General features: G+C 48.2%; 1 protein-coding gene across 1 annotated transcript; it reads right to left on the bottom strand.

Moving 5' to 3' along the window:
- Positions 1-291: 291 nt before the first annotated feature.
- LOC136717818 (nuclear receptor ROR-beta) lies at positions 292-12970 on the bottom strand. Its single transcript, XM_066695344.1, has 10 exons — positions 12712-12970; positions 5841-5926; positions 5454-5595; positions 4832-5341; positions 4575-4696; positions 4241-4373; positions 3385-3492; positions 3019-3129; positions 2723-2835; positions 292-2539 (listed from the first exon to the last, which is right to left on the bottom strand). The coding sequence occupies exons 1-10, from the start codon at positions 12716-12718 to the stop codon at positions 2378-2380; spliced, it is 1494 nt and encodes a 497-aa protein (XP_066551441.1). The 5' UTR covers positions 12719-12970; the 3' UTR covers positions 292-2377.
- Between the last annotated feature and the right edge of the window lie 9087 nt (positions 12971-22057).

Below are 22057 nucleotides of genomic sequence, written 5' to 3'. Positions count from 1 at the left end.
GAACTAAGATTGGAGACATTGTGGCCCTGCACCCTTGCCTCTTTCTCTCTCCACCTCTCTCCCTCTGCCTCTGCCTCTCTCTTGTGACCCCACCCCCCTGTGATTGTCATGGCCACAGCATTGTGGAGTCCCGGCTCTCGGGCTCACGGGGGATTTGGGTGGGGGGTGGGGTCCGTCTGTCCGTCAGTAGTCAGCGCTGTGTGTAACTATTGCACGGTCCTCTGCTCTCACCCACTCTGCTCAAAACGCCTGTGGGTCCCTCCCGCCCTATTCCCTCCCGCCCTATTCCCTCCCACGGGCCCAATCCCATGGGTCTCTGAACACGCATGGACATAGCAGGGAAGAAGGCCTGCGCCGTCCCAGCAGCGCAGGAGCAGGTAGTGGATTCGTGAATTGGTTATTTCAAAACAAGATTTTATTAACTAATTGGCACTTGGCAGGACCGCCTGTGTTCAACCTGTGGCCTGATTGTCTCGTTAGTGTTAGTGGTGCGTTCAAGTGAGTGCTGGCCACAGAGTGACAGGTGTATCCAGTGCGGCTCTGGTGGTTAGTGTCTGCTCGCTGGAGCCTCAGTGGTCAGCAGAGGTATTGCAGGTCTGGAGACTGCAGAGAGCCCAGCGCCACAGGGAGGGACTACTGGCTGAATAGTAAGAGTAAAAAATAACCTCTGCAGAATATTACTCCTATTATTGTTGTTCTTGTTGTCCAGGGGAACCTGACAGCTGAGTGAAGCCACAGGTGTGAGGAGGGGAGAGGGGGATGGGGGAGGAGTGGGAGAGGGGGGGACATGAGTGGATGTACAAAGTAATACAATACTGACCTTCAGTACGGTCTTATAACAACACAGTTTGACCTGCACACACAAAGGTACTGTGAGACAGACTTAGGGAGGCTCTTGCTGGTCGCCACAGCACCCCCTGCAGGCCTGGAGGAGGTATCACACCCCTGCAGCGTCCCCTGCCGTTTCGGTTTGAAAAGTCCAGTTTTGCTCCCAGACAGTATTTGCTTCTCAGCCCCTTCAGCCCCCCTCCCTCCCTCCATCTCCTCAGCTGTAGTGTGTGGTTCCTCCCTCCATCCCTGTGGGTAGGTCTCTGTGGCACAGCCCGGGGAACGCAGAATCATCTGGACTGGACCGGACTGGATTGGCTGCCCCGGTTTCAGTCTGTGCACACATGTTGTCACAGCTAGTTGTACACTCTGTTAGTGTCTGTGTCCAGAGTCTGGAGAGGACTGCCGGTGCTGTAATTCCAGGAGCTCTCTCAGATTGTCTCTCTGCTTATCTGTCTGCTTCCTGTCCGTGTCCAGAGGAGGAGAGTGAGTGCACGGCCGGACCAGTAGACAGGGAGGGCTGGTCATCAGTTTGTTTCAGTTTTTCTTCTGAAAGTCTGTTGTTGTTGCCGTTTTTGTTTCCAGTTCGTGCTGGAATCTCCTGAGCTTGTCAGTGCTGCACAGAGTCTCAACAACACTAACCGACTGACCTGCTGACCGACTGAGACAGGGCTTGTATACAGACGCACACCGCCCCGCCTCACCTGCTCTCTCTCTCTCTCTTTTCTACATCTAAATATATATGTATACATTTATAATTTTGTATATTAAATAAAAAAAGAACATGTTAAAATAAAATCTTTTCTCTCTCTCTCTGTCGTTGTAAGTGGCTTTTGCAGGGAAGGGCTGTGGACTGAGGTTTGGGTTGGATCTGAAGAAGAGCAGCTCTTCAAGACCCACGTTTCTGTGAGTGAGTGTCAGCGTGTCAGTGAGTGGGTGTGAGAGTGTGTCAGCAAGTGAGTTCGTATCAATGCGAGTGTGTTGTGTTTGTCAGTGTGAGTTTGTGTGAGCGTATCTGCATGTATGTTAGTGCATATTGCTGGCAGTTTGTCCGAGGGGGAAATAGAGGGAGACAGCGAGACATAAAACAGGTTTGCTCTTTCACCCTCTCTGCTTCCTCCATCTCTCTCTCTCTCTATCTCTCTTTCTCTGTACAAAATATAAAAAATAGTTGTTTTTCTTTTAAAGTTTGGTCCCTTTTTGAACTGCTTGTTCGGTAAAAATAATATAATATTAATAATAATAATTACAGGAGGCCATGAAGCAATATTTACACCGTGTGTGTGTGGGAGGGGGGTCTCCAGTAGGCAGTCTCCTCTGGGCTGGGGGTGTACGGTTAGGCAAAGTGTGGGGGGGGGGGAGTACATTCATTCATGTTTCGTAGGGGTGGAGGGGTGGGATGTGGGCTCAATTCAGCCCAGCCTTCAGAGTGGATGTGCGTGTGACGGGGTGTGTGTGCAGGATTGTCACTGAGCTGCTGGCTAGTTAGGTTCTTGTGTGTGAGAGTGTCTCCCTCTCTCTCTCTCTTTCTCTCTCTCTCTCACTCTCTTTAGCTCTCTGTGGAGTCGGGGAAGGTGAGGTCGCTGCCGAACACCTCCTTGTACAGCGGGGGGAAGCTGTAGGCCGTCTCTGGGTGAACCAGCCGGAAGAACTCCAGCTTGTCGATGTGCAGGTTACAGATTGACTTCATCATCGGCAGCTTAGACACCATCTGAGAGAGAGAGAGAGAGAGAGAGAGAGAGAGGGAGTCACTTTCCTGCTAGGATCAAGACAGAGAGATGGAAAGAAACAGACTGACAGGACAGCCACGGACAGACGGGACAGAGACAGATATGTTTGGGAATGGGTCTGTGTGTGTGAGAGGGGCAGTGTGGTTATGGGATAGATTGGGTACCTTGGCAAGTTTCTCCTCGCTGGCGCCACTGCGGTGCAGGGAGTGCTGCAGTGCCAGGTACACCCTCTCTTGCAGCTTCTGCACCTTTTGCGTGTCAGTCAGCCACGGTCGGTCTGTGGAAAGGGGGGCGGAGTGGTCAGCACTGACAATCAGACACCTTAGCCATCGGTCAATCGGTAAGTAACCTTACAGCCCATTCTCAGTCTTTTACAGTTCAGTGTCAGAGCAGAGGTGCAGTCACAGTGGTAAATGCATGAGTACAAGTAAGTTGGTGTATAAATGCGTCAGTGTCTCACCGGGGGACAGCAGCACGGCGGTGCTGAACAGAGCCATCTCTTCCTCCGACAGCTGCAGCCGGCACAGCGCCCTGCCCAGCTCGAAAACTGCACCCACCAGGTCCTCACAGCCTGCAGGGACAGGGACAGGGTGTGAGTACAGTCCTGCCACCGTAAGGAACACCGCACAACAACAGCAACAACAACAATAATAGTGTATTCTTACACTAACAACCCCAGTGTACAGACTGAATATACAGACACTACACTATACTGATATACACTACACTGCTGTACACTACAGTCAATTACACTGCAGAGCTGTGCTGTGGTGCTGGGGCGTGCACAGCACAGTGCTAGGTGTTGTGCACTGACAGGTGGACTCACCCAGGGCCTTGAAGAGCTGGGCGCTGGCGAACTTCCCGTCAAACAGCAGCGTGTTGTTCAGGGGGTTGAAGGAGCGGCACAGCCGGATCAGCAGCACCTCCAGACAGCCTGCGCACAGCCACCACAGAGCAGCCAGAGAGAAGGCGGGCGAGGGGGCAGAGAGAGACGGAGAGACAGAGAGACAGAGAGAGAGAGGCTCCACCGTGCAGACACACAAACACACACACAGAATTTATTTCCAAATTGCAATAAATAGAAATATTTGAAATATTTGCAGAGATCAGTAGTAATACAAGTACAACGCAGTCCGCAGTAAGAGATATTACCAGTGACAGTTCCAAAAATTTCAAAATCGTTCATTTTATGTATATATAATACATATATATATATTTGATTTTGTTGGTTTTTTTATTTAATATCGTTCACGTTTAAACAAGGTAAAGCCACAAGGTAGAGAGTATCCCCACATTTATTATTAATATTATAATTATTATAATAAGAGTAATAATAAATAAAGAGGTAGAATAAAAGGAAGAATGGGGAAGACAAGAGAGAAAGGGAGAGATACTGTTAGCAATGAGCAGAGAGACAGACAGACAGTCAGCAGCACAGTGGGTTTCAGAGCTTGCAGCGTGCAGGGCGATGCTGTTTTCAGTGTGCAGTGCATAGTGCGTGTGTGCAATATTCATTGTTTAGTGTGTGCAGTGTGTTCAGTGTGCATTGTATGTGTAGTGTTTAGTGTATGTGTGCAGTGTGTACTGTGAGTATACAGTGTAAGTAAGTGTGTGTGTAGTGTGTGCAGTGTACGCATGCACAGTGTTCAGCGTGCGTGTAGGCAATGGTGTTAGGTATTGACCTGCTTTGAGGAGGATGATCTGGTCGTTTTGGCACAGGTCCATGAAGCCGGAGATCCTCTTGGCGAACTCCACCACGTACTGGATGGCGTTAGTGATGTGGTGAGCGCACTGCTGCCACATGGCCTCCGCAGACTGGAGAGAGGAGGAGAGAAAAGGAGAATAAATGTGGTGAAGCTTGAAACATCCCTTCGCTGTCAGTCAGAGCTGCACGCCTGCAAACAGGATGCTAAAACACAGGCCTTCAGTGTGCGACTCGGTACTGAGTGACATCGTTTTGCTGTGTATTGTGTTGCAGAGGGGCTCCTGTGCAATGCAGTGTGTCTGAGCAGTCACCTTGCTCTGGAAGGCCCGGGTCTCCTCCGGTGTGTAGACACTCCAGGTGAGTCTCTTCAGCTCCTCGCCGCTGTACTGACACGTTTCTAGGTGGGACTTCAGCACGTTCTGAGTCACACGCTCTGAGAGAGGGAGGGAGTGAGAGAGAGAGAGAGAGAGAGAGACAAAGTCAGCTTCCTTCACACTCTGGCAGCACTGGATAATACTCAAACACCTGTCTGCCCCTCTCCCTCTCTCCCTCTCTCTCTCTCTCTCACCGATATCGAGCAGGGAGCAGTCCTCGGGCAGGGTCTTCAGCAGGGTGTGTGTATGCACAGACAGCAGGCCGGGCTCGTGCAGGAGCAGCTGGCAATCCAGTTTGCTGGTGTGGTGCAGGTGGTGCAGGTGGTGGTGGTGGTGGTGGAGGAGGTGGCTGCTGTCGGCCAGGTCTAGGGGTCCGGGCTCGGGGGAGGACTGCGCAGAGCCCAGTAGGTCCAGCCCGCAGTAGCCACCCGCCCCCTCGGGGGTCAGCGGCAGGTCGAAGAGGAGGCCGTCGGGCAGCGTAGCCAGGTCGTCCAGGTCACTGAGTGCCGCGCTGGAGCCGCTGCTGTAGGCCCTGGCCGGGGCCCCCCCCTCGCCTCCGCTGCCGGCGCCATCGGCCCCCTCCTCCTCCTCTTCCTCGCGCCGGCCACCGCCGCCCCCCACACGCTCCTGCGTCTGCTGGTGCTTCTGCACCTCGGCGTACAGAGAGTCACGCTGCTTCTTGGACATGCGGCCGAACTTCACAGCTGCAGAGAAAGAGAGAGAGAGATGTAACTGATGCAACTAAGTGGCTGTGTCGTGTTGTTGCAGTGATGAGTATGTGTGTAGTAGCTTTGTAGTAGGGCTGGAGGAGCTCACCATCGCGGGACATGCCCAACGCCAAGCACTTCTGCAGGCGGCAGTGCTGGCAGCGATTGCGGTTGGTGCGGTCGATCAGGCAGTTCCTCTGCCGCGAGCACGAGTACATCGCATTGTTCTGCTGGCTGCGCCGGAAAAAGCCCTGACGATACAGACACACGCACACAGATGCATCAGCATCCCAGCGCAGAGAGACAGAGGGAGAGGTGGAGAGAGAGATAGGGAGGGAGGGAGGGAGATAAAGACAGGGTGGGGGAGAAAGAGACGAAGATATGCAGAGGTAGTGAGGAGTGAGTGAAAAAAAGGGGAGATAGGGGAAAAGTAAGAAACATACAGAAAGAAGAGGAAGAGAGGGAAGGGAGAGAGAGCTGATCAGGCTGTGCTCACCTTGCAGCCCTCGCAGGTGATCACACCATAGTGGATCCCCGACGACTTGTCTCCACAGATCTTACATGGGATCACCTCGATTTGAGCTGCAGAGAAAGAGGAGGGAGGGAGGGACAAGCAGATGTAATGTTTAGTGACTCGGTGTCCTCTGTGAACAGGCTGCTTGTCAGCAGGGTTAGTGCTGGACAGAGCCGTGTAATACCTCACTGCTGTGCGCCGCAGGCAGTGTGTGGGGGGGGGCAGCCCTTTAATTACAATAATATGTACATATCAAAATAATATCACAGCGCTGTCTGCAGTCCCCTTCAGTTCACTGCCTCAGTCACTCAGTCAACGCATTGGTTCTGTCCGGCTCTTTGCCAGGAGCTCAGAAAGTCTGATGTCGATTGTCACCCACAAAATATGGTGCGAGTCGGTGTCAGACTGTGAGTGTGGATGCCTGTGTGTCAGTGAGTTAGTGTGAGGCTGTGAGTGTGTGTGTAGTGACAGCGTGTGTCCTGCAGGCTGTGCAGCGCTCTGTGGGCAGGCCAGCACAGCGCTGCCACCGAGACGTGACGCAGGAGTTAGGTAACACTGTGATCTGCAGCAGCAGGAGCGCACTCTCTCTCTCACACTTCATTTCCTCTCTCTCTCTCTCTCTCTCTCTCTCACGCACACACACTTTCACACGTAGTCTCACAGATTCTTTCAAGCATATTATAATCACTTGTAATTATCTGTCGTACATAGAACTCAGGTATTAACTGGTGGGTTTGGTCTGCATTGCATATTATGCATTTCTCCTTCAAAATCAAAACTAACTTTGTGTTTAGTTAGATCTTTTTTTTTTTTCCCCTTAAGTGTGAGATCTGCCTTAAAACAAGTCAATACTGAACCGCGTCGCTATAAATCATGCCAATCAAACCCCATAAATGAAAGCCCTCACTCTCTGCAGCTAATCTGTAAACCACAGAGTCAATACTGTGTGTGCAGTAACATGACACTACACCCCTGTCCAGCAAGGGTGCCATGTTGGAAATTACGTCATTATAAAAATATATAGTTACGTAATGCACCTTTACGTCAGCCACAACGACTAGGAGTCCAGGCGGTTGTATATGCAATTTTATTTTACGTGACTGGCGTCTATTCTGGGAGATGAGGGTCTGTTGGGACAGAAGGGAGTTTTTATACAGGAGATCGTATTAAAAAGGGATGCGATGCATATATTATATATACATATACACACAGACATTTCCTGTTGTATCCTGTTCCTACTGACCTACTGTCTGTTAATAAATAAATAATGAGAGAAGAGGAATGGAAACACGGCGGCGCGGTTATATAAGCGCATTCCTCCGGCACTCATTCAAGGCGGGTCGTCCTGGCAACGCCGCGCACGCCCCTCCCCCTCCCGCCGCCCAGCCTCTCGCTCCGGCGTCTCCCATTGGCTGTCTGACAGATGAGCGTCTCCCTCATTGGCCACGCCAGCCGTCGCTCTCAATGAGGGAGACGCCCATCTGTCAGACAGCCAATGGGAGACGCGGACAGGCTAAACGCGGATGAGTGTGTCCTACTGACACACTTTCGCGGTCGCTCTGCTTAAGGTGGAACCGCCGCCCTGCCTCTTCACCGCTTCACACCTTTTCTCTTTCAATCAAAAACCGTCTGTAGTGGGCACGACTGCCATGAGTTGTTTTGCCCCAAACCTAAAAAACAAAACACCAGTGCCGTACCCACTGATTCAGGCTTCAGCCAACATTCCTGTTACATAATGTCGGTGTTTTTCCAGGCTGTTGTAACTGTAGCCCCGGGGTTATTCTGCGGTACGTCTCTCTGTAACACGCCATTATGTGTGTGCGTATAATGCATCATATTTAATGGATATTTATATTAATGGAAAACACTGGCACTGCATAAATCAACTGTTTTTTGGTTTGTCTTTTTCAGACTCTCACTGCTCTCTGACCTTTAACCCCTCCCTGGGAACAGCTGCTGGTGAAGGTCAAGGCCAGGTGTGCCTACAGTCACCGCTTTGAGACAGGTGTGTGAACACTGCCGGGGAGCTTGTGTGTGTGTGTGTGTCTTTGTGTACTGGTTTGGTCGGGTTAATTAGTGAGTTGCAATCACCGCAGAGTTTTTGTAATTCCAGTTTCACATTCCAGTGCTTAAGTACACCCTGAGATTCAACCACCAATCTGCACAGACACTCTCCTGTTCCTCTGTACTCCCGCTGCACAGCACAGCTCGGCCAGTTTTAGTTTAAAGGGGTTTAGCAAAACTTTGCCAAGTCAATAAAGCTTCTTATGTTTTTCAGAATTGCTATTTTACACACACACACACACACACACTATACATGCAAGTATATACAAGATAAATGCAGTATATAGACAAGGAGACATCCAGCTGTGTCCTCCTGTCCCTCTCAGGAGTGCTGGAGACAGACTTGGAAGAGTTTGGTGTCAAAACTTTTTTGCTGTTGACATGCAGCACCCTGTTGTCTGCAAACACACTCAGACCCAGAGCCCTTGTGCACCAGTACAGTCATACACAAACTAACACTTTGACAAACTGACTGGCAGACTGACACAGTGACACACTAATACATATTCTGACACAGTGACTGCCTGAGAGCCAGCCTCACCCCACTGACAGTATTTGCTTATTATGTAAACGTCCTGCATTCCCACAACTGCCACCCGCCCACACTGAGGCCATTGCCTACAGCACATCCCTGTACTAGAGATTTGAAAAATAGCCAAAATAACTAAATAGGTAGACAGTCACAGGAGCTGTTTTCCTGGTAGTCACCTGGAAACTTACCCCAGCCAGTCCCCGACCTGGGGGGGGTTAATCAAATCAGATTCACAACACCTTTCACTGGCTGAAATGAGATGCAGAAACAAGGAACAGCCTCACAAATAAAACAAGAAAGCAGCTCCCTGCCAGCGCAAGAGATGTCAGTACGAGTGTCCAAAAGCCACAGATATGCCAGGTAGTGCATTAGTCTGTGAGGCAGTGTTAGTGTGTACTGGTACACATACAGCTGCTTTCACAGACCCAGATCAGCACTAGTCATCTACCCAATGTTATTTTAGGTAGAGTAGTCCCATACTACCAGCTGTATGTGTCAGTCAGTTAATGTTTCAGTGTGTCAGTGTGTGTTTCAGCTGGTCAGTGTGTCAGTGTGTGCTGTGGGCAGTCATCGGTTCCTCTCTCCCTGAAGGCAGAGTGGTCACAGTGCAGAGACTCATCTGGCATGGTGCTCACTCAGCGAAAACCAGGCTGCACTGTACCGTCCAAAGGTCCTGTTTGTATCCTCCTTATGTAACTGTGGCTGATGTATATTTAACCTACACTATATGTGCAGTATGTTTAACAAGCATGGCAGTGTATGTTTAACCTACAGGCTGTAGATTAGATTGCCTCTGCACTGCCTCGCCGACAGCCTCCTACAGGGACCTGACCGATACGCAGTGCACGCACACTGGCCGTCCCACTATTTAATTTCTCCTCCTTCTCCTGGTGCATCTCTGTGCTGGACACTAAGGTCTAGTATACAAAACCCTGTACCAGTAATTATATTTCCAATGCATGTTCCTCACAGTGGAACGCTGGAATGTGTGGGGCTGCAGGGATAGGTCCGATACTACAGCTGCTGCCTTGTCTTTGAATGTCTGCTTCTGAGCCACAGTCCTGTTCGAGAGTGTGCAGTCCCAACTGGTGTATGCGTCTGTCTGCCTGCCTGCCTACCTGCCCATCTGTCTGCCTGTCTGTCTGTCCATGGCCCCGCCCTGCGCCACAGACAGACACGAACACAACTACAATGTTGTTATTTTCAAAAGCTGTTGCTAAGGTCTGGGGCTGCAGAGTTGGCAGAGCAGGGGCTGACCATTGGCTGCCTGCCCCCCCACCTCCTCAACCCCTGGGGAGCCTGCCAGCCAATGTCAGCCAGGCCACAACACCAGGAAAGAGACAGAAATATGCCAGGATTCATGGCAGCTCCAGTGGGATGCAGGCAGGCTAGTTGTGTAGTTTCTGCTGCCGAGAGGCCCGACTGCACTGACCTCACACACACAGCTGGACAGCACTGACCTCACACATAATTACGGTGTTATTATTTCAATTCAATCTATCGTAACATATTCATAATTTTCTTGTATTATCCTAGCTTCGAGGGTCAGGTCTGTCCCAGCTTCCCCAACTCATCAGCACATAGATTGTGTTTATTTATTTATATACATTTTTACCGATTACAATTTACGTTGGACACATTATACGTTTTCCAGCCATCATCCACTGCCCCACCAACTCATCAACCCACGAGCTGCCACTGTACACAAAGTACCTTAATAAGCCCAAATCAATACAATACAGTGTGGTAGAGAGGGGAAGGGATGTAGGTGAATCTGGCCCCAGACCCCCCAGTCTGCTCCTGCTCCTCAGGGCCACAGTGCCGTCAGCTGATGGGTGACGCCGATGTGATTGAGGTGGATAATTAATAAAGTGTAATTAAGAGATCAGGTTGGAGTTAAAGCCAGATCACAACACTCTGCAACACTGGAACTGACCAGTCACTATGAGGCCAGAGGACACTGACGCATTGACACACTGACGCACTCTAACTCACTCTGCCATATTGTCTCACACTCTCTCTGTGTCACACACTTTTTTCTCCCAGCTCCCATGCCCTCTGCAATGGCAGTGGTCGCTGACACACATGATCACATTAATTACCGTATTTATGCTGGTACGCTCTCACAGACAGGGGGGCAGGAAGTCCCACAACCACCCCCTGCCATGCCACTGATGAACCACGTCACACACCCACATAACGAGGATGCTAACGAGGGCAGGGTGGATCACTAGCTTAACGAGGGTCAGGACTTCGTCCCGAAACACTCTCGGAACTATTGTCTGTGCTGGTGGCGGGGGGGTCCTCTGGGTCGCTATGGAAACCTGCAGAAGGGGCGAGATGCGCTCATGGAAAACTCTGCAGGGCAAGAGAGAGACAGAAAGAGGGAACGAGGGGGGGGGGTGGGGGGTCGAGAGAGAGAGGGACGCAGCCCCCCTGTCGTGGCTCAGTGAGGAGATGGCAGCCTGCAGAGCTGCTCTCACAAAATGGCCTCCCAGCCAGAGGCGGGGCTGACTGCGGGGGGCAGACATCACTCCTGATGCACTCTAGCTCCAGCTGTCTCAGGTTTTACTAGCTCTGGTGTGAATGAAACAGCAACTGCAACCATAACAGCAACGACCACATCTGCAACAAAACACTCCATCTGCAACTGCAAATGCGATGACAGCCGCAACAACGACAATCTGGTTGTTGCGCGAGGCTGCAGAGAAGGTCAGCCTGCCTGCCCTCACTTGGAACCCTAGTCACTGCCCTCTCCTCTGTCCAGTGTGTGTCTGCAGACTGCAGTGCTGTCAATGTGTCAGGTGTGTGTGTATGTGAGCGTCTGTGGCCGGCCCTGCTTTCACCTTTTCTCTCTTGCCTCTTATGCTCCATGCACACAGCTGAAGCTGCTCCAGTCAGCTGCTGGTCAGTGTCCAATCTGCTGTGTGTCTCCCAACAGCTGAGATACCCAGAGTCTCAAGCAATCAGGCAATTTTTCAAACAGAGCTGCCCAGTGAGGCAGACAGGGGCAGTGCCAGGTGTGGGGGGTCCAGACGGCAGCAGGAGACCGAAACACAGCTATTTTCCGGCTGCTGTAGTGCAACTCTGGGTGAGGCGCAGCAAAAGGGCAGGGCGACAAGGGGGGTTGGGTTGCAATAGGAACTGCACACCGCCCCTCCTCGTCTCTCTCCCCCCTCCAGGCTCCAGTCTGCACCTGTCCCCGCCACACTGCAGCCTCACAGGGCACGACCAGACCTGCACACGGGGCGCTTGATCAGCAAAGTTCGCCCGCTCAAACTCTCCGAGTGCACGTTCAAGTCCGATCCGATGCAGTACCCCTGGCCGCCAGCATGGGCAGTCTAGGCGGGATGAGCACCGCATGGGTTTGCACATGCCCGCTGGCCCGGCCCTCCCTCCTCCTGCCATCCCCCCGTCCTGCCAGCCTCCCTCCCTCTCTCCCTTCCCCCGCTCCTGCTGTGTAATCCTCCCTGACAGAACTAGGTCAATGGAACAGCACAGTTTCTCTCTCTCTCTCTCTCTCTCTCTCACACAGCCGGCCATGCTGCTGCCGCGAGAAAACAACAACAAGCCCGCTCGCGACACGCACACACCACGCGCCCCCCGCCTCGAGGAGCCCCCGCGCCGCGACCACCGACCACCGACCCTCAACACGCAAGATACGGGTTCAGCACATCACATAGCACATGCACGTAAACTCTTATGACGGACAACCCTTCAATGCACAATCTTAATAACAATACTATTACAGATCGTTGGCATTCTGTTTGCATCCTTATTATTACGCGTCTCTCCCCGGACTCTTCTCTTGCATAACCCAAAAGACGCGGCTGTCAGTTTTCCCTCTCCTCTCCTCAGCCGGACCCGAGATCCGCTGGGACAGGGATTGAAATGAACCCGCCTGCCCTTGCTCTGCAACATTATTCTTTCGCCTATAAACGGGGATAGGCGCTACCTGTCGTTTTAATATTTACTGAACTTTTTCTCCTTTTTCCACTCAATACATTACTAAGGTTCAAAAGCTGCCACTGCGCAGATGTGCAGCCCTCAGCCGGCCGCAGCGACGCGTGTAGTGCTGTCAGTGCGGAGCTGCGCTGCGCTGCCGCTGTCCGCCTGCCAGGATCCGCAACAACTGCGAGCGGCAGCAAAGCAGTTACATCACACCAGGGTTCTTCTTCTTATTGCCAGGAACGCAATGCAGGTCTTGAAACAATACAAAAGAATACTTCGGATATAAATCACAACTTTGCAACTTACCTCTCATGTTGTCTGTCTATTCGGGTTGAGTCATAGAAGTCCCGGGCAAGAAAGAAAAATAGATTTTTTTTAATATATATATTTTTTTCTCAAGCTCCAACAGGAGCTATTGAGTAAAAATAACAGTGAATCAAGTCCCGTCTCGCTGCTTTATTTCTGTCTTGCTTTCACACACCATGGGAAGCAGGATTGTGCAAAGGTGCGTGTTTGAGTGCGGTGCGGTGCAGTCTCTCTCTCTCTCTCTCTCTCTCTCTCTCTCTCTCTCTCTCTCTCTCTCTCTCTGTCTCTCTAACCCACTTTCGGCTCCTCCGGCTCTGCGCGTGGAATCTCACATGATCTCGCGCTGCCGGCCCGCCCCGTGCCGCGCCCCCCCACCCCCCCACGCTTAAGGTGGATCTGCAGTGTGCTTGCCAGGTGCTGGAGCAGGACAGGGGCTGGAGCCAGTGTGTAGAGACTGCTGATCTATACACCTATTTATAGCATTACTTATGAATGTGCCTGTATTATTATGTGTTATTATTCACACGAATGAGGAGGGAATTGCTGCAGAAGTCCTGCCCTGACATGGAGAACGGGCCGCCTGACACCCAAATTGTTAGTGTGAGCGGCACAACGGCAGGCACAAAATAAAGCAGACCCTAACACAGCAGAGTGTGGCGTGGCCGGGCTAATGATAATACATTTTTATTGTTATTATATTGTACACTGACCCATACAGCAGACACTGACCAAACTAACTGGGGTTCTTGTATATGACAGACAACAACAATGTGTGTGTGTGTGTGTGTGTCTGTGATTCTTGTCTGTGTGAGTGTAACTATTCTTTGTGTACGTGTCACAAGAGATATTGAATATTCAATATACATGCTCAATAATAATAATAATAACTGTATTCAAATGACTACTACTGTCTGGAGTCGATACAACACCAGGCATGAAAAGGAGCAGACCCTAACACAGACACCAGTTAGCCTTGTCTGCACTGTGCAGGGTCTAACACAGATGCTCATACTGATATGTGTAGACTAGCAGGTATTCTCAGTTATATAAGAGCATTGGTGTATACTACTACTACTAATAATAATAATAATAATAATAATAATAATAATCTGGGCGCTGCTGGGAGAGAGTACTGACGCAATGCTATGGAGCGCGGTTATGAAATCCTGCTCTGTGAGGGAGATTAATGCAAAGTAGGTTAGTGGAACAGAACTGGGGGTGAGGGAGAGGGGGAGGGAGGGAGAGGGATAGGGGGAGGAAGAGAGAAACTGAGAGTGAGAGAAAGGCAGAGAGAGATGGAAATGGAGAGGGAAAGATTAATCGCAAGAAACTGAGAGAGACTGAAGAAAAGGTGAAGGGAGTGAGGGAGAGAGAAAGGTAGAGACGGACAGAAAAGAGAGGGTGGGAGATGGAGGAAGAGCTGTACTACTCCATCCCTCTCTCACTCTCTCACTCCTTAATCTCTCTCTTAGTAGTATTAAGCCCCAGAGCCTAGTGTCTCCAAAAAGTGAACCGAGTCAACACACCCCAGCCCTGTGTCTCTTTTACAGTCATTGCAGCAGCTGTTGTGTTGTTGTGTTGTTGTAGATGTAGTTGTTGACATTGATTTCCGTGACCATGTGGCCTTGTGTGTGGGTGTATTGCTACTGATACTACTGCTTATATTAGTACTGCCACCAGTTCTACTGCTGCTACTACTACTACTACTACTGCTATAGCTACTGCTGCTACTGCTACTCCTACTACTGCAACCACAAAGTGTCATACCTGACCTAACAATATCATATGTGACCAAAACATGTCATAAGGGACTAAAAAATGTTGTAGGAGACAGCCAAAATGTAACCATATTATTGTGTAACCATATTATTGTATTGTAGTAACTCTATAATCAATACAAACTACAAGTTAAGAATTATAACAGTGCAGTAGTACAATTACTATAAAATACAAAGCCTACATCCTAGTTCAAGGAGTGCAGAAATTATGCAGTTAAGTCCTAGGTATGTGCTAAAGGGAGGGGCATAGGAGATTGATTTTTAACTATTATTATTGTTAAACAAGTATGTTTGTTTAGGTAAATCATTTGCATTGGATACACCTGATTGCAATATTTAACCTCACCTGTTGTGTGAATGAATCCGACAGTGAGCGTTTTAAATTCTTCTTCTAATGACTTAACAAGATTTTGAAAATGTAAGTAGATTGTGAGATTATATAAAGCCGTGCGATCTTCAGGCACTGCTTGGCTGTATCAAGTGAACCCGGAGAACCGCCGACTGTGTCATTATAAAAAGACTGTGCTAAAAACAAAGCGTTTTCATTGTAGATTAACTTACAATTGTAGTTAATTTATTATTATTATTACTTAGGATAATGATGATGACAATTATTATTACTAATTGGAATACTACAGATATTCCCAAATGATGCTGACAAGAGTACTGCTGATTGCTGTGTTAATGATCACGCTGCTAATTGTGTTAATTGCAGTGCTGATTGCCGTGTTCGTCACAGTTCTGGCAGTCACTAGGTGTTTCTGTGTTTCTTGGGCTGTCTGCTCTGTCACTCCAGCTCAGCGCTCTCCCTGCCTCTCTACCTCCAACTGTCTATCAAATCCAACGTGAAGCGACAGTAAAAATGAAATAAATAAAATAAACAGAAACTGACTAAATAAATACCAATCTATCTCTCCCCTTTCTAGTTCTGTCTCTGTCTGTCTCTCCCTTCCTCCTTCTCTCTCCCTCTGTCTCTCTCTGTTTCTCTTGGCTTCTGTCTCTGTCTGTGCATGGTTAACGTCACTGGGCCTCTGACCCTCTCTCTTATATAACCACTGAGAGAGTGAGAGAGAGAGAGAGAGAGAGAGAGAGGGAGGGAGGGAGGGGATAGAGAGAGTGAGGGGCTTAGTGACACCAACTGGCACATAGGAAGGGATCTGCAGCGGAAGGAGAGAGAGAAAGGGGGGTAAGGAGAGAGGGGAATGGAAAAGGAGGGGGGAGAGAGAGAGAGAGAGTGAGGGACAGAGAAGGGAAAAGGAAGGGGGGCCCAGAAAAGGAGAGAGAGAGAGAGCAGAAAAGAGGGGATAAAGACAGATAAGGGCCGTATTTTTGCACTTTGTATTGTGTTTATATTTTGTAAGTTGCCCTGCATAAGGGTGTCTGCTAAGAAATAAATAATAATAATAATAATAATAATAATAATAATAATAATAATAATAATGGGAGAGAGTGAGTATGGAAAAACAGAGGGAGGGAGAAGAGGACAGAAAAATGGTGGGGGAGATTGAGAGAGTACATTTAGGGTAGGTAGAGAGAGAGAGAGAGTGAAGGAGAGATTTAGAGGAGTGAGGGAGAGAAGGATGGAGTGATAGATGCAGATGGAGATGTTGGCAGCCCCCCTCCCTTGGATTGTGTGTTCCAGGGGGGGATTACAGTCAGTCCCTGAATCTCTTCTCTCCGTTCATTAATCCCTTGCTCCTCTCCTCCCTGTGCGGCCTGCAATCCCGCCTCATCCCTCACTGATCCGCTAAACCCCCTGACACCTGTCACCCCATCACTAGGTCAGTGTGCCACTCTCTCTCACACACACACACACACACACACACACACACACATGCACACTCTCACGCACATACGCAAACATACACACACACTCATGCACGCACACGCTCAAACGCACGCACACGCACACACACATACATTCACACTTCAGTCATAGACACGTACTATCTCTCACATACACACATACATACATATATGCTGTTGTGTCACACTTAGTGGTGTGACAGTGTTGTGTGACTGTCCCCTCCAGCACAGTGAGGCTGGGGGTGTGTGTTCACAGGGGGTTAGCACCAGGGCTGTGAGAGCATCAGCCCTGTATCCCCAGCTTAGCAGGACCCTGACAGGCCTGTTACACAATACACACACAGTGCAGCCACACTGAACACAGACACACTGGACACAGAATCCTGGTATTATTATCATCTGAGCCACACAGATCTGCACCTCCTGTCTCAAACACACACACACACACAAAGCGACACACACACACATGCACACATACACACACGCACACATACACAAAGCGACACACACACACATGCACACATACACACACACACAGATGCACACATACACACACGCACACATACACAAAGCAACACACACACACAAAGAGACACAAAGGCGGACACACACACACACACACACACGCACACATACACAAAGCAACACACACACACAAAGAGACACAAAGGCGGACACACACACACACACACACACACACACGCACACACGCACACATACACACATACACACACCATGTTACCATGGTGACTAGTGTTTGTTTATGTGAGGTGAGTCAGCGCTGCTGCAGCATGGGGAGCCATGTGAGACTGACCTACTTACTGCACTGACACACACACACTGATAAACACACACACAAACACGAACTGACACACACACACTGACAAACACACACACTGACAAACACAAACATGAACTGACACACTGACATAATCACACACACACACAAACACAAACACGAACTGACACACTGACCTACAGATACACACACACACCCACCCACTAAAGCACTGACACACTGATACATACACTGACACACAAACTGAGAGACAGATCTATTAGGACACAGAAAGAGAGGGAGGACGAGGAAGAGGGGGAGAGACAGACACAACCAACCTGTGTTGTGTTGTACTGTATTGCATAGCATGTCTTTGTGTTGATTCGAATTGTATTGATTTGTACACATTGGTTATGGAAACAAAATAAAACACAACTCAGTCAAAAACTATATACGGAACAGCACTGACACAGAGAGACGAAGGAAGATGGCAGTCAGTGCCCAACCCCTCTCTCTCTCTCTCTCCCCCTCTCTCTCTCTCAGCAGGCTTTCTGTTCTACTTTTCATTTTTTATACCAAACTGAACCCAACCCCCCCTCGTCCTCCATCCCTCCATCTCTGCATCTCTGGCCTGGTGGCCTAGATCTGCCATCCCCCTCTCCACCCCCCCCAACCCCAGAAGTGCCTGAAGGCACCATGGGACACATACAGTCACTCTCTCTCCATCTCTATCTACCTCTCTCGCTCTGTCTCTGTCTCTGTCTCTGTCTCTCTCTCTCTCTCTCTTGCTTTCTCACTGTCTCACACACTTTTCTTTCATTCCCCTTTTTCTGTTTCACACCCCAATCTCTCCCTCTCTCCCTGTCACTCTCTGTCCGGCTCTCTCTTGCTCTCGGCTCTCTATTTCTGTCACTCCTTCTTTTAACACCATCTCTCATTTCTGCTGGTCTCTTTCTCTGTGCATCTCCCTCTATGTCTCTCTATCTTCTGCTCATCTCCTCTCTAACACACTCTCAATCTCCTATGACCAATGTCTTTCAGTCTCCTCTCTACACAACGTTAACAGATATTGTAATATTACTCTTTGCTGACAGACATAAATATAATTTCCTGTTGTTCCCTGTGTCTCTTTGGTGCTGTCTATTTTAAACTAGGAGGTCAGTAACTGGTTTAAAGCTGTGCGTTAATTCACTTTACCGTGAAATCCACCCGTCTTTAACGGCTGGACGCAGGCCGTTCTGCAAACTGCGGACCCTGGTGGCTAGAGGGTATAATAGCTTTGAACTTACATAATACTGCAATAATGTGTATACAATATGAATGCTTTCCTAGAAACTCGACAGTATTTCACACAGCCGATGTAAATATACCATATTTAATCATTACAATGCAAACAGTACAGTATAGAATAGGACATTGCACTATTTCTTGTGCAGTACAGTCCTCTACAGCAGGAATCAGCATACTTCAGCGCTGTGAAGTGTAGTATAGTATGTTGTAAACTGTGGTGCAGTATACTGCAGTACTGTAAAGTGTGGAGCAGTAAAGCAGCACATTATTGTAGTGTAGCCCAGGACAGCAGAGTATACAGCGCAGTGTGGAGAGAAGCTAGGGGGGCAGTGGGGGTCAGCGCTGACCCAGATACCACACTGTGTTGAGGAGAGACGCTGCAGTGAACCGAGAGGAACACACACTGACAGCCCTGCACTGCGCCCCTCCCTCCCTCGCTCCCTCTCTCCCTCTCTCTTTGTCAGTTTCTCTCCAGCTCCCTCTCTCATTCAGTCTCAATTTCTCCCCATCTCTGTCTCTTCGTCTCTCGCTCGCCATCTCCCTTTCTCCCTCTCTCATCGCTCTTCCTTTCTTTCATTCTCTGTCCATCCTCAGCCCCTCACCCTCCCTCAGCCCACCAATGCAGCTTGTTTGTCTGTCTGTCTCCCCGTCTCTCAGCAGTTTGTGTCAATCTGTCTGTCTACTTCTTCTGGTAAATAAAATCAGGCTGACTTTAATTGTGAGATCACCTTTAAGAGATTAAGGGATCATGCGCCCCACACTCCCCTTTAAGGATTTTTGTCCTCTGATCCCCTGACGGTGCTGCTGTGTTTTCAAGGGTGGGGGGCGTCTAAAAAAAGCCTGTCCTCATCCTTCAGTTTAAACCCATAGCCCTAATCCACCCCCCACCTCTCTGTTTCACTGAAATTACACACTGTTTTGCACTCTGTCCCTAATCTCAAACTCTCTCGCTTTTTCTCACTCTCTCTTTGCCTATGCTTTCTCTCTCTCTCGCTCTCTCTCTGACCGATAAACTGTGAACTGTGGGCCCTGCTCTGTGTATCCTGTTGGTATTTATTGACCCCCCAGCCCCTCTCTCAAAGGGGATTTTTATCTTGTTGCACTTCAGGCTCAGTTGCTGGGCAGTGTTGGGAGGGAGCAGAAATGCACACATACCCTGAACCCTGGTGGCCTGGGGTGGCATTGCACCAGCAGAGTCCTCTCTCACAGACACACTGACTCAAACACTCACTCATTCAATTTTAGTCATACACACACTCACTCACACAGACACACTCTCTCTAAGCACTGTATTATTATCACTATAATAATGATCATTAACTAGCATCTTTTACGTATATCGTGTCTCGTGTTTCTGTTTCCAATTGTGATTTTAACAAAGCAGTGAGCAATGTGTTTGCCTTCCCCCTTGTCTTTCTCTCTCTCTGTCCCAGTTATATAACCTCCCGATCCTCCCACATGGAGGGACTGCCAGAACAGGTGTGAAGTTAGTGAGGGGGAAGGAGGTTGTAAATGCAGGTCACTCTGAGTGGGACAACAATTTATTTCCAATTCTAGGAGCCACAATTCAATTCACAATCCCCCCCCATTCGCTCTCCACAGAGGGTCCTGGTTGTCTTGGCAACCTGTTATCCAGGAACAAAGCAGGTAAAGACTGTCCCCCACAGACTGACACAGCGGCTTTGTTCAGAACACGCAGAACAGAAATAATGACCATAATAGTACTAACAAGACACTGGTCACCATTTGTGTGTTTTATTGCAGTAAAAGAGCAATGGGAGATGGGAACATACACAAACAAATAAGAACTTCATTGTAAACACCCCCGCTGCTTCTATAAGTGCACCGGAGAGAGAGAGACAGAAAGGTAGTGAGAGAAAGGAGACAGGGAGGAAAGGAGAGAGACATAGAGAGAGAGAGAGAGACAGGTACAGAGAGAGGGAGAGAGAAACAGGTCAACCCCCCAATCCCTCCTGTCACACACAGCTGGGCCAGACAGACACTCCACTCAGCTGCAGCGACTAACAGCAACCTGTTACTGATGGGCCTCTACTTCCCCCTGCTGCTCACTATAGGAATTACACTGCAATAATAATAATAATAATAATAATAATAATAATAATAATAATAATAATAATAATAATAATAGCATAATTGCCTTATTAATTGCATTGATATTAAATATATATATATAATTGGGATTTGACAGTGGATCAATAAAAGCTGCTGCTGATGAGATTGTGCAAGATGTTTCCACTTGTTTCGATCAATAGCTTCCCTTTCCCATGTCACGCCTGCAAAGTTAATTATTTAATCTTCCAATCTTTTATGTGGTCGTCTTCTAGGTCTTTTTTCATCTCATGGGACCATTCAATAACTTCTTTTGTCCATCTTTGATCTGTTCTTCCTGCAATGTGTCTGGACAATTTTCACATTTTAACTGTTTTAATTATGTCACATATATTGGGTTGCTCTTGGGTCCATTCATTTATTCTTCTATCTCTTCTTGTTATTCCGAGCACACATCTTTCCATGCTTCTTTGTGTGCAATTCTGTAGCATTTTAACAGTGTTTGTAACATTTTTGCATTAAGTGACCAGGTTTCACAGCCATAATTGAGCACTGTTAGTATGCATTGATCAAATACTAATCTATTAAGGCAAATGGGCACATTTCCTTTCAACAGCTTGCTGTTTCTTCCAAATGTACACCATCCCATTTTCACTCTTCTTTTGACTTCTTCCATAATATCGCCATCTGTGCTGATTTGGTGTCTGAGGTAGACATAACCTTTTACTTCATCAGGTATCCCTTGAAAGAAACAAAGCTATTAAATGATGATGCTATGATGTTTTACTGAAGATCATTTTAAGTTAAGTTTTCTTGCTTGCATCTGAGAGTTCTTGAATTTGAATTTGCAGGTCTTCAAGTGTTTTTTCAAATAGGACGTTGACAAATCGTAACTTGTAAGTGTCTCAAAATGAAACATATCACAGATAAAAGGAACAACACAACTACCATTCTCCTGCACTAGAAAGGAGACAAAGAATATTTGAAGAACTATATGTCCAGCACTTTACTTCCCATTTTATACAAAGTAGCCTATTTACAAAGATAGTAACATGTCACCTTCAAGACACACCGGGCTTCCCCCCAACCAAGAGAACAAGCAGGACTGAGACTTGGATATAACACCATGGATCATATACAAATTGATAGCGACGTATTAGAAAGATACAGGTAATATGAGCTTCCTCTGTTCATTGGCTTTACTGACTATGAGACATTATTTTATTCAATATATACAAACTCAGTCATCCGAGCTCTAAGAAATCAAAACATTGAAAACACACATACAATTCTTATTAAATATATCTACAACAATGCCACATCAACAATATGACTCCACCAAGACATTGACAAGATCAGGATCTGCAAAGGAGTACCTGAAGGAGACACAATCTCTCCAAAACTCGTGATGGCAACTCTTAAAGATTTTTTACAGAAAAAAGGAATCAAGTTAAACGGATCTTATTTGAACAACTTACGATTTGATGATATATAAATATGTATTTATCTGCATTATCTAAACATTATTATGATTATTACGACTTTATAATAATAATAATAATAATAAACGATTGAAAATGATAGAACGGTTGTTGCTTCGGCGATGACGTCACTGTGACATCAA

This window comes from Amia ocellicauda, chromosome 22 (genome assembly GCF_036373705.1).
Source record: "Amia ocellicauda isolate fAmiCal2 chromosome 22, fAmiCal2.hap1, whole genome shotgun sequence".
NCBI classification, from domain to species: Eukaryota; Metazoa; Chordata; class Actinopteri; order Amiiformes; family Amiidae; genus Amia; species Amia ocellicauda.
The sequence above is the reverse complement of the archived record's forward strand: the minus strand, read 5'-3'. Positions and strand labels throughout refer to the sequence as shown.